The 13,844-nt window shown below is 45.7% G+C and overlaps 1 protein-coding gene across 5 annotated transcripts in view; it reads left to right on the forward strand.

Annotated features, from left to right (window-relative positions):
• Positions 1–4,332: 4,332 nt before the first annotated feature.
• Positions 4,333–13,844, forward strand: part of LOC146057754 (uncharacterized) — a 54,196-nt gene continuing 44,684 nt past the window's right edge. For all 5 annotated transcript variants that reach the window (XR_014469770.1, XM_083169405.1, XM_083169403.1 and 2 more), the window contains exons 1-2: positions 4,333–4,604; positions 7,670–7,755. Coding sequence is in view for 4 of the 5 variants with exons in the window: in XM_083169405.1 (XP_083025531.1) it covers positions 4,510–4,604; positions 7,670–7,755 (181 nt within the window). In the remaining variant the exon portion in view is untranslated. The remainder of the gene's footprint in view (positions 4,605–7,669; positions 7,756–13,844) is intronic.

A 13,844-nucleotide genomic window follows, 5' to 3' on the forward strand; every position in this document is an offset into this window, starting at 1 on the left:
CAGATGGCCGATGCAATGGCGCAGATGTTTTTATACATGCATGCAATTAGAGTCTTTTTACAACAAACGCCTCCTGCTGCTTTTTTGTATTTTGTGAAATATATTTATTCATGGCATTTGGCGGGATTTGATGACATCAGCATCTTTAAACTATGCTTAGATAATTTTTTTGATTATTAAAAATAAGATTTCCTATTCTTAATAGAAAGATCATCAGTTTTAATTGAAAAGAAAAAGAAAAGTAGTCATGGCGGATGCACACCACATATATTTTGTGTTTATCAACTCTTAATGAGTAATGTTTACAGGTTTTTATATCTTATGTGGGGAATCCCTTTAATCTTTATTGTGAGCTGGATTCAGGATATACCCACAGTAGTTAGGCGAAATACAAGAGGTTAAAATTGCTTACATATAACAAATACATACATTTGGTGATAAAGATAGAAATAAGTGAAAAATAGTATTTAAAATATAGGCAGACCGGATCAGTATGGTGTGATGCCTGTCTTTTTAAGCTTGGGATTTTTCCCTGATATATTTTCTGATGCAATACGATCCCTTGTGGGTATCAGTAATTTATGTATTGCCTATGCTGGCACATCAGATAACAAAGTTTAAATATCAGTACTTGACCTTCGTTAGCCCTTATTGGTGGGCAATTACTTCTATCCTGTGCAAAACCTGTGGCATATAGCCAGCCCTTCAGGTGTAAATAAATTTTTCACATATAATTTTTGTGTTTGGTCTTATTACACATTCAGTGATTCCTGTGAGGGTTAATTGAAGAGAGATAATACTCTCTGTAACAGTTTTTAACTTTATTTGTTAGAACAAAACAGGTTTGATTTATAGCAAACTAGAAAGTATCTGTATACATTGAGTGTATTTATATCACTACAGTATCTTCAACTAGTTTGTTGCATCAGAATGAAATTCACTACAATGTAGCTAACTAGGTTGGACTGTTTATGTAGGTGTTTTACTGGTTTATTTCTTTAGTGATCCAGTATGCAGTTAAATGCTGCCACCTACTGGTGGAAGATAGGTTATACACCCACGAAATTCCAAAATTTATCACAGTCACACAGTACAAGCTTAAAAATTATTTTGACAGTTTAGCTGAGGTATAATTCCTTCTACACACAAATACAGTCCTGTGTCTGCACTATAAACACAGGTTAGAACACGTGTTTCGCACTAGCTTCTTCAAGCTAACCAGAGAATGATTTCACCTATGCGCTATTTATTAGTTGAAACCGCCAATCAGTGGGCATAATTCAGGTCACAGTCTGTGTTTAGCCAATGAGTGTATATCGGGTGCTGAGTGTATATCAGCACCCGATATACACTCATTGGCTAAACACAGACTGTGACCTGAATTATGCCCACTGATTGGCGGTTTCAACTAATAAATAGCGCATAGGTGAAATCATTCTCTGGTTAGCTTGAAGAAGCTAGTGCGAAACACGTGTTCTAACCTGTGTTTATAGTGCAGACACAGGACTGTATGTGTGTGTAGAAGGAATTATACCTCAGCTAAACTGTCAAAATAATTTTTAAGCTTGTACTGTGTGACTGTGATAAATTTTGGAATTTCGTGGGTGTATAACCTATCTTCCACCAGTAGGTGGCAGCATTTAACTGCATACTGGATCACTAAAGAAATAAACCAGTAAAACACCTACATAAACAGTCCAACCTAGTTAGCTACATTGTAGTGAATTTCATTCTGATGCAACAAACTAGTTGAAGATACTGTAGTGATATAAATACACTCAATATATACAGATACTTTCTAGTTTGCTATAAATCAAACCTGTTTTGTTCTAACAAATAAAGTTAAAAACTGTTACAGAGAGTATTATCTCTCTTCAATTAACCCTCACAGGACTCACTGAATGTGTAATAAGACCAAACACAAAAATTATATGTGAAAAATTTATTTACACCTGAAGGGCTGGCTATATGCCACAGGTTTTGCACAGGATAGAAGTAATTGCCCACCAATAAGGGCTAACGAAGGTCAAGTACTGATATTTAAACTTTGTTATCTGATGTGCCAGCATAGGCAATACATAAATTACTGATACCCACAAGGGATCGTATTGCATCAGAAAATATATCAGGGAAAAATCCCAAGCTTAAAAAGACAGGCATCACACCATACTGATCCGGTCTGCCTATATTTTAAATACTATTTTTCACTTATTTCTATCTTTATCACCAAATGTATGTATTTGTTATATGTAAGCAATTTTAACCTCTTGTATTTCGCCTAACTACTGTGGGTATATCCTGAATCCAGCTCACAATAAAGATTAAAGGGATTCCCCACATAAGATATAAAAACCTGTAAACATTACTCATTAAGAGTTGATAAACACAAAATATATGTGGTGTGCATCCGCCATGACTACTTTTCTTTTTCTTTTCAATTAAAACTACTATACTTAGTCGATAGGATAGCACCCCCCGCTAGCAGAAAAATATATAGCGGTTGGAGCACCCTGAATTCACAGGGCAAATAATTTTTCTTTTGTGTGCAGATATCAACCCCAAAAACCCCCCCTAGAAAGATCATCAGCAATGTAATCAAAGCCGGATTTACATCTGAATCTACTGTATGCGCACCAACTTTCCATTAAAGAGGTTTGTGTTTGTGGGGGGCGAAAGAAGCGGTATGACTGAGAGGGCTCTGTATGGCATATAGCCAGCTGAGTACAATACAATATGACATATCAATAAGGGCATTACTGTGTTGTAGGTCATTTATTGGGGCATTGACAGTGGTGTATTTATAATGGGTGCAATGTGTGCGGTGCACACATGCCCCTGTGTCTCATGGGGGCCCACACCACACACTGTACCTATTTTTAATACTTACCCCTCTAGAGTCCTGTTATAAAGGCAGCAGCACTGAAAGAATGGCCACCACAACATTTTTGGAGGTGTGCTCATGTGCAGTAGTGTCTGAGCACTCTAGTGCTCATACTTATTGCACTGAGCGGGAGAGGAGGGGCCTGATGGGAGGAGGCTGCACATGAGCCTCCTCCTCTCCTGCAGCACCCCGTGGCACTGATTTCAGACATACTATAAATTGGGGACACTGCTGTTTGGTATATTATGAATTGCAATGCAATGCAAGTGAAGCATCCACCCAGAAATGAACAGACTCACACTGTAGCCATCGCAAACTCTTAGCAACTGCATACATATTTGTAGCATTGACTCCCCGATCAGCCCTATAGTTATGCAGATTGGGCACTAGATTTGAGACGCTGCCTGGCACCATGATACAAACTGAGACATGGCCCGTCTGTGTTTTTGCCGCCACTCCCCACTACCTCCCCCAAGCAGCCCCTTCATGTCAATCACTGTGCAAGATTGCAAGCAGAGATGTGCACATGCACAGTATAAATCATGCACATGTGTCAATCTGTAAACAACATAGTTGTATGTAAACCATTGCGTCAGAAACAAGGTATTCGGGGCTGGAGTTGACGTCTGGAAAATGTAGGGTGTGTGAGACTGGATCACTTCCACAGTGGTCAGGAGACATTCACCCCATACTTGCCTACTTTTGAAAACTAGTTTCAGGGAGATTATAGTTGGAAATCGAATTTTGCACAGCGCCCCATGCTCCACTCAAAGGGCGTGTCTAGTTCCATATATGGAGAGATTGTGAAAAGATATTGTGAATGTGGCACCTAGAAGCGAGGGGGTGTGTACTGCTACATCTGAGAGGAATCTTTTTAAATCTTTTTAAATTACTTACAGTATATCAAATGTAGATGAGCCCCAATGCAGTTAGTAAGAGATACTATTCTTGCAAAAGTGCTGGGAAGTGGTGCTGATGATTCAATATAAATGTATCTATCTCTCATTCCTTTTTCCCCCAAAATGTAACCGTGTAATGTGGGCTAGGTGCAGGCTCGGACTGGCCTGGCGGGGCACCAGGAGATTCCCCGGTGGGCCCCATTCAATCGTAACTCCTCCCACTTTTCAAAGGGGGAGGGGCCGCCTGCCGTCTGCTGCTGTGGCCGGGCAGAACTTGAAGCTACTGATGTACAGTACCTCTACGCGGTCGCGCGGCATGTTGTGGGTGGCGCTGAGGCGCAGGGCGGGCTGAGCCTGCCCTGCGGTGATTGACAGCAGGGTCACGTCACAGCAGGCGGCAGCTGCTGCCGCTCGCTGGGCTGGGCATCATCGGCGGACGGCGCCGGCGGAGTAGCGCACAGACAGTGCGTCACGTGACTGCGTGTTGACGTCACACGCCGGCCGACGCCACGCCGCCCAGCCCCCAGACGTCCACACTCCGCAGCCGCCCCGCCCGCATCATCAAGTCAGGTCACAGGACAGCTGAGCGACGGCTCAGCTGTCCAGTGGTTTAAGAAGATGCAGCCTGCTGGGCCTGCGGCTCAGGGATTGGCTGAAGCTGAGCGCGCAGGCTGCAGGGAAGGAGGCGGGATTCTGGTGCCTCAGCACTGAAATGGAAAACCCGCCCGCATGGTCACCGGCTGCAGGATAACACTCTGGGGCTGCGGGGGTAGATGTCCTGGCTGGTGGCGAGGAAGCTGCTTTTGGACCCCCTCTGCAAACTGGTAGGTAACCATGTGCTGCATTAACTTTTTTTTTTTTTATATTCTTTTTTTGTGTGTGTGTGTGTGTGTGTGTGTGTGTGTGTGTGTGGGGGGGGGGGAGGACCTATGTGCCATACTATCTGGGTAGAGAGGATCTATGGGATATATTATATGTGGGGGTACATCTGTGCGGTATTATGAGTGGGGGGACCTATGTAATGTACTATATGGGGGGGGGGGGTCTATGTGCTGTACTATTTGAGTGGGAGGACCTATGTGCTGTATTATATGTGGGGGGACCTACGTGCTGTACTAATATCTGTTTGACCTATGTAAAGTATTATATGTGGGGGTTCATACTGTATGTGCGGTATTATGAGTGGGGGGGCCTATGTAATGTATCTAGGGTGGCCAATTGCGGGATCCCGGGATTTGGCCCCCAAAACGCCTGGATTTCAATCCCGGGATTGGAGTTTCCAATCCCGGGATTTCGGGATTAGACTGCGCATGCGCGCAGTCTAATGCCGGGCAGCGTCTGAGCATCGCAGCACTGTGTGCAGCGTGACCTCTCAGCGTGAGATGAGGTCACGCTGTGCAGGCAGAGGTCGCGCCCGGCATTGTAATGCCGCGCCGCCCAGCCAGCGTGCCCACCCGCCCAGCACAAGCGTCCACCGAGCCAGCCTGCGTGCCCACCCGCTCACCCAGCCAGCATGCCAGCGGCATGGACGACCAGACCCCCACCAGGCAACCATCAAATGTAAGAAATTACATTGTAATTACTGGGGCAGTAATTGTGGGGCAGTCTTTTTATTAGGAAAGCCAATCCCGGGATTGAGCATTTTTCAATCCCGAATCCCGGGATTGAAAAAATGCCCCAGGATTGGCTTCCCTAAATGTATCATATATAGTGTTCCCGCTAGGCTTCTTTCACAGGGCGCTGCGCCCTGCCCCTTTGAAAGCCACCGACTTTCGCCCTGCCCGGCTTTTGCCGCCCTGCGCCCTGCACAGTAAATATCTGCCGCTGACAAAGTAAGGTCTGTGGGTCCCTGGGAGGCAGGTGGTACCTGGGCAGCAGGGTCCGGGCATGGGGGTGCCTGCGGCGTATAGACAATCTCGGCGAGGTCCCTATGGTGTATGGACAATCAGTGGCGGGGTCCCTACGGCATATGGGAACTAGTTCAGTTCCCATCCACCGCAGGGACGCCGCCGTTGATTGTCCATACGCTGCAGGGAACTCAAGCCCGCCTGCGCTTCCTGGACCCCGCTTCCCAGGTTACCACCTGCCTCCCAGGGACCCACAGACCTTAATTTGTCAGGGGACCCTTCCCAAACCCCCCTTGCACCTATTCATGTGCCACGTGAATCTGAGCTGTGCACTGCTGCCGGCAGCAGTGTTCAGTCACAGGTTTCACAAGCAATGCACCCAGCACTGCGGTCCCACCACCCCCCTCCTCTGCCCCGGCATCTGAGCTGCACAAGCAGCTGGGTACAGGGCAGCTGAACAAGTAAAGTGCCCAGCACGGCGCCGCAGTCCCGTCCCCCCTCCTCTCCTGCTGCGGGCAGGCTGCACAAGCAGCGTACCCAGTGCTGGGGTCCGCCACCCCCCTCCTCTGCCGTGGCATCTGAACTGTGCACAGGCAGCTGGGTACCGGGCTGCTGAACAAGTAAAGTGCCCAGCACCGGAGTCCCGTCTTCCTCCTCTCCTGCTGCGGGCGGCTGGGTACAGTCACAGGCTGCACAAGCAGCGCTCCCAGTGCTGTGGTCCCGCTTCCCTTCCTCCTTTGGCCCAAGTTCTGAGCTTTACTCTGAAGCAGGCAGCTGGGTACAGGCTCAACTAGCAAAGTGCCCAGCGTCTCTGTACACCTCAGCGGGCAGCAAAGGTGCAAGATGAAGAAGGTGCCCAGTGTGTGTAGTATGTATGAATGAGGGTGGCAGTGTGTAGTATGTATGTATGTATGTATGACGGCGTCAGTGTGTGGAGTTTGTATAAATGACGGTGGCAGTGTGTATAGTATGAATGAGGGCGACAGTGTGTGTAGTATGTATGAATGAGAGCGGCAGTGAGTGTAGTATGTATGAATGAGAGCGTCAGTGTGTGTAGTATGTATGAATGAGAGCGGCAGTGGGTGTAGTATGTATGTATGAATGAGGGCGACAGTGTGTGTAGTATGTATGAATGAGAACAACAGTGTGTGTAGTATGTATGAATGAGAACAACAGTGTGTGTAGTATGTATGAATGAGAGCGACAGTGTGTGTAGTATGTATGAATGAGAGCGACAGTGTGTGTAGTATGTATGAATGAGAGCGGCAGTGAGTGTAGTATGTATGAATGAGAGCGGCAGTGTGTGTAGTATGTATGAATGAGAGCGGCAGTGGGTGTAGTATGTATGTATGAATGAATGAGGGCGACAGTATGTATGTATGAATGAGGGCGACAGTGTGTGTAGTATGTATGAATGAGAGCGGCAGTGTGTGTAGTATGTATGAATGAGAACGACAGTGTGTGTAGTATGTATGAATGAGCGCGTCAGTGAGTGTAGTATGTATGAATGAGAGAGGCAGTGGGTGTAGTATGTATGAATGAGGGCGACAGTGTGTGTAGGATGTATGAATGAGGGTGGCAGTGTGTGTAGTATGTATGTATGTATGACGGCGTCAGTGTGTGTAGTTTGTATAAATGACGGCGGCAGTGTGTGTAGTATGTATGAATGAGGGCGGCATTGTGTGGAGTATGTATAAATGATGGTGGCAGTGTGTGTAGAATGGATGAATGAGGCCGGCAGTGTGTGGAGTATGTATGAATGAGAGCGGCAGTGTGTGGAGTATGTATGAATGAGAGCGGCAGTGGGTGTAGTATGTATGAATGTAGAAGATGCTGGTACCTGGTAGAAGATGCTGCTATCTGGGTCCTAGGGGAGAGGGAATGTAAAATGAAGGTAGATTCTACCTACATTTTACATTTTAATTTGATTTGATTTGATTGCTCTGCATCGGATTAAACATTCCAAAGTGCACTAGTGGAGGGGGGGCCTTTACACTTGAAAAAAGACCCCCTCCCACCTCATAACATTTTGCATCATTCAGTGAGGAGCATACAGCGAGGAGCCCTAGAAGACAGAAGGAGAAGAAAAGAGAAAGACAGAAGGAGAAGAAAGAAGACCAAGAACATGGTAAGTAAAAGAAAGATCATTATCTTGGCAGACAGTGGTTGTTTTAGGGTAGGGCAGTGCACCAACACCTGTCATTAAACACTAGTGAAAAACATAATAATGTGTATGGGTGGAGGCAGAAGCAGCCTGATCTGTGTCCCACACAGGGACGTAACTATCTGTGTGCCAGTTGTGCCTTGCCCACAGTGCATTTGCACTGTATAATGGACTCATTATACATAGGCCACACACCGTGATGCCCATTATACATTTGCCACACACAATGATGCTCAATATACATATGTGGCTCTCTCTGTGTCCTCATTGTCACTCTGTCTGCTGTCACTCTCTCTGTCCTTGCCGGGGACATAGCCAGCAGCTCAGAGCCACTAGCCATGCCCCACAGCGCCAAAAATGGGGGCGTGGTCTCATTGAAATAGGCCACACCCCATATTGATAGGCCACGCCCCCAAAAAAATCGGGCGCGCCTACGGCGCGCAACACGCCCCTTGGTGGGCCCCTGTGAGTGATTTCCCTGGTGGGCCCTTCATGCCCCAGTCCGACACTGGCTAGGTGAAATGAGGGAGATTGCTAGACTAATGAGGGAGAGAGGGAGATTGCTGCTATTTCAGGGATTCTCCTGCAGAATGCAGGAAGGTAGGCAACTATGATTCACCCTAATTCACGTAGTCCATTGGGTAGCATATACTAACAAATATTTAGGGTGTAGAGAAAGGATGAGTGGGCAATGAAAAGGGTTAAAGTGGATAAAGTGGGCAATGAAAGGAGTTTGGTTGAAGGAGCCGTGAGGACATGATTTGTCCTGGCTGGAGATACAATTAAAATGTGTTCACTGAGTAAGCAATACCCCAGGGCATCTACTGGTGTGTACAATAATTCATCAACAGGTGCACAAATATGTTTTAACAGTTTGTTTCACAATGTTTTTCATGTAAAAGTATTGCTGCATATACGAAAAAGTAGTGCAAGCAGCACTGCCAATGTAATTCAAGGGGTAGGAACCAGTTAGGGCCATGGTATTTGCATGATGGTCAAGCCTATGCTAGTTGCAAGCTATAGAAATCACTCTTTAGAAGTTAAAACGTGTTGAAATAAAAATTTTGAAATGTAAAAAGTACAATATTGTCATTTTTGGCAAACATTACACAAATGGGATCGAAATGCCCTAAAGTATGCAGAGGTAGCATTGTGCATAACCTGTGTTCCTCTGGAGTAGCAGTAAAGAGTTTCTGGAAATACTGTACTCTAATATTCATGCTCATCACTAGCTTACAAAAACAATCTTCATTCATATATGCCAGGACAGGCCAACCTGTGGCCCTCCAGATGTTGTGAAACTACAAATCCCAGCATGCCTTGCCACAGTTTTAACACTCCCTTATAGCAAAACTGTGGCAAGGCATGATGGGATTTGTAGTTTCAGAACATCTTGAGAGCCACAGGCCTGATATAGGCTAAACTCAACGGCACTGCCCAAATACAATTATATCCTTCCTGAAAAGTTTAGACAAAATTATTATTGGTACTTGTTTCCTAGAACGGCCACAATCGTGAGTGATCGTGGCTCTTAATTAAGGGACACGATCCTCACGATGTGGCCGATTTTTTTACAATTTTTTCCGTTTGATTGACAGAAATCGGGTCAATCGGTTGGTCGCGACCAATTAAAATCGGCCGCGATGCGACCGACCGATTGACCCGATTTTTCCATAGACTTCAATGTTAAAAAATCTTTTAACATTGAAATCGATCGGTCTTGTGCCATTATAATGGCACAAGATGAGATGGACTTGATTAAGTCCATCTCACATAGGGAAAAATGATAAAAAAGGTGAAATGGGCCAATATGACCCATTTCACATTTTTTATGTGCCCGCCATGACCCCACGATAGACGTCAACCCGAAGCGTGGCGAGCGCAGCGAGCCCGCGAGGGGCGGCGGTGCGCGTCCTCCGACCTTTTCATTCCCCTACTATCCACTAGGGCGTGGAGTGAGAATAGAATAGTGTGGCGAGCGTAGCGAGCCACCGAGCCCGAAGCGTGGCGAGCGCAGCGAGCCCCGCGAGGGGACGCGTATACCTGTGAAGTTATACGCGTCCCCTCGCGGGGCTCGCTGCGCTCGCCACGCTTCGGGCTCGGTGGCTCGCTGCGCTCGCCACACTATTCTATTCTCACTCCACGCCCTAGTGGATAGTAGGGGAATGAAAAGGTCGGAGGACGCGCACCGCCGCCCCTCGCGGGCTCGCTGCGCTCGCCACGCTTCGGGTTGACGTCTATCGTGGGGTCTAGCCCACTTAGTAACATTTGGGGGGGCAATTGAAAATAATCATGTGAAAAAAAAAAAAAAATCGGGTGAAAAATCGGTCGGTCGGATCGGTCGCATCGCATGCGACCAAATCGCATGCGATGCGATCGATCCGATTTTTTATCTTACGACCACAACGATCTAAATCGTTGTGGCCGTGCTAGGAAACAAGTACCTTATTATTCCTAATAATAGTAATAAACACAATTAGTATAAATGATGCATGTGCACTGTAACTAGGTCTAACAATACATGAATTAAAAGTAAAAAAATAATATCGGACTATTTAAAAATAAAATAAACTAAACAAAAATAAGGACACTGCTGCCACCTTGTGGGGAAATTCTATATATTTTCTTATCCTGAAAGTGAAGGTAATTATAATTATAGATATTCAGTACAGTAATATAAATTGGTTTGACGGGGGATGTACGACAGATTCACGGTTGGATAACAACACTGTGCGGTAAAATTACTAAGATCGGATATGTATGCACCCATTCGTACCCTTTCGATCTTGACTACAGCTTCGGCAGGGATCATCCGTTTTGCGGATTTACTAATGATTTGCCTTTTAATACGAGCAGCAACTTCAACCAAAATTCTGGTGTATGAATGAGTACACCATCAATAGAACTCGCCCATATATGACCATGAGTTCTATGGTGGTGGACTCAGTTACTAACATTCGTACTGCTGAAATCTGCTATGCATTCAGCAGAAAATATGTATGGAAAATAGACCTCATTTTCATTCGTATTTAGCTGGTGATCCATCCAGGCCCAGGCTCTTTGAGCCAGTCCTGGTTTCCCAAATTCCAGGGAAAAATCAATTAGGGCCCCCCTGTATTCAAGAAACCAACACCGGGTTCATGGACCATCCTGGTTATAAAAATACGGGAGACAAAAAAAATAGGGTTCCTCCATATTTTTATAACTAGCACCGGGCTCCAACAGCCAGCGGGTTTTTTTTGCACAGAGAAGCCAGCACGGATCTCACTGATGCAGGCTTCATGCTCATCTGTATTTGGGTGCCAGGAAAACTCAGATTTCCAGATTTGGGTAGAAGAATTCATCACATAACAGGTGGATTTCTCTGTCTTTTGCCAATGGGCTTTTTTTTAAAAAACACACCAAACAGTACAAAGATGAAATATATGTTTGTGCGTATCGCAGAGCTTACAGATGTGCATTACAAAAAAAGATGCTTGTGAAAAAAAGCAGAAAAAACAGTACAAATAAGAGGGCAGATGTATTAAGCCTGGTTAAGAGATAAAGTGGAGCTAAAGTAGGCCTTAATGCACTAGCCAATCAGCTATGCTTGAAAAATGATAGTTAGGAGTTAATTGGCTGGTGCATTTTCTCCGTCCACTTTATCTACACTTTGCCCCTTATTCTGGTTCATTCGCATTGGCCGCGAATTCACACGGGGACCGATGTTTTGCATATGCGCATGCGCAGCAGCATTTCTGTGCATGTGTATATGCTGGGTGCGTGCAAATTCAGCGAAAAAGTCTGTTTGCCAGGTGCATGGACCCAGCCTTGCGAGCAGGGGGTGGAGAGGGGCGTGGGTTGCCAGGCTGGGCCAGTACCATATGTGAACGCCCAGCGTTTCATGGGCGTTCCCATGGAAATTTACAAAAATGTTGGCACTTAAATTAAATTTACAAAGGCGGCACTTATAGGAATGGACCCTACTTCAGGCAATTAATTCTTTGAGGTGCTGGTGCATTTGTTTATGAATTTTTACATTTTTTTTAAATTGTTTGTGCACTTTATGTATTAAATGTGATAATATTTTTAAATGGCATACCTCCCAACTGTCCCTCTAAACGCGGGAACGTCCCGATTTTCGGGTACGTTCCCGCGTCCCTCCCGCGGCCGGCAGTGTCCCGCTGCGGGGGGGCAGTTGGGAGTCCCCCCCAATCTCACAGAATAGACGCTGTGCGCATGCGCACAGCGTCTATTCGCGGCCGAAAATGAGGGTGCGGCCTAATTTACATAAGGCACGCCCTCATTTGCATAGGTCACACCCCCTTTTTGGGCGCTCGCGCGGCTTTGTGTCCCTATTTTTATCTTCACAAAGTTGGGAGGTATGCATGGTCTAGCGCTACTATTTTTTTGTAAATATCTTTGTTTTTCCCTAGGGGACTCTCAATCCCCTTTTAGTAGTCGCTCCACATCACAACCCACCACAGCGCCCATTTGTGTTGTTATACAACCATCTGTGTAGTTCCCATGGAAATGCTGCGCGTTCAAATGCTAATTTGTCCGTGACGCACGTGCGGGACGTGGACAGATGAAATAACCGGATGTCAGCTACCTAAGGGTGGTCTGGAGGCATATGTAAGGGTGGTCGTCGACCATTGAAAGATGGGGAAGGTTCTCACTGACATGCAAATGGATGTTCATGTAAAACATCCATTCGCAAGCCTTTCGAATGCATCCCGGCGGGGTTAGGGTGACTCGCAAGGATGCGAATTCACATCCGAGCATTCAACCAGAATAAGGCCCTTTATCTCTTCCCCAGGCTTAATACATCTGCCCCAATATACAGTCACTATAGAGCACAGCCAATAATACTGCAGAGAACAACACATAGTTTTGTGTAGACATTGACTAAAACAAATCAGAAGAACAATAGAATCACTTCCCCTGATTCTTTAATTCTTTGAAAAATATTATCTACAGCTTAATATAAAAGTGATCTTTGTCAAAGTTGGACTTAAAACCTGCTCTTTGGCAATGGAAGAAGCTTTCTGGCACAAGCTCCATTTAAAGCAAAAACACAAAAAAAAGAACAATCATTGGAAAAAATATATCCAAAAATATACTGTTAGGTAATACCCTGTTCTCACTGCAGCCAAATTCCCGGGTCTAGCGTGTGGACCCCGGGAATTTGTCTTTTAACACGGGATTTTTGGCAGTGTGAACGTGTCGCATACCCGGATTTCATACATGGGTAAAACCCTTCTTTTTACCCGTGTCTGAAATCTGGGTATGCAGACACGTGTACATGTGATGGGAATAGAGATTATAAGCTCCACTGGGGCAGGGACTGATGTGAATGTTCAAATATTCTCTGTAAAGCGCTGCGGAATATGTGTGCGCTATATAAATAACTGATAATAAAGAAATAATAATTGGGAAGCCTGGACCACTCTAACATGTAAAAGATCACAAAGGCCCTTATTCAGATCGGATCGCAGTACAAATTTGTTCTCAAAATGGACAAAACCATGTGCACTGCAGGTGGGGTAGATGTAACGTGCAGAGAGAGTTAAGGCCCCCATACACTGAGGCGATTTGGTCCGATTTCGGACGATTGCGACCAATCGGCCCGTTAAATCGGACCAAATAGTCCCTCCCTGACATGCCGTCTGGTCCGACCACCCGTTCCTCCTGGCGGTGAGGCGGGCGGGAAGCAGGGACGCATGCGATCCATCACAGGTCCCGCCGCCTCGCAGGCTGTCGGGTGTCCGTACACTGCTGCGAGACATCGCAGCAGTGTATGGGCACCTTTAGATTTGGGTGAGTTATTTTGTTTCTGTGCTGGGTAAATATTGGTTGCATTATTTTTACACTGCAATATAGATTTCAGTTTCAACACACGCCACCCAAATTTAACTCTCTCTGCACATGTTACATCTGCCCCACCTGCAGTGCACATGGTTTTGTCCATTTTGAGAACAAATTTGTATTGCGATCAGATCTGAATAAGGGCCATAGTGTATATAGAAGACTTAGCACTTGGCTTTTATCACAGCATAGGAGCCAGCACTACA

This window comes from Crinia signifera, chromosome 2 (genome assembly GCF_055691185.1).
Source record: "Crinia signifera chromosome 2, ASM5569118v1, whole genome shotgun sequence".
Classification (NCBI taxonomy): Eukaryota; Metazoa; Chordata; class Amphibia; order Anura; family Myobatrachidae; genus Crinia; species Crinia signifera.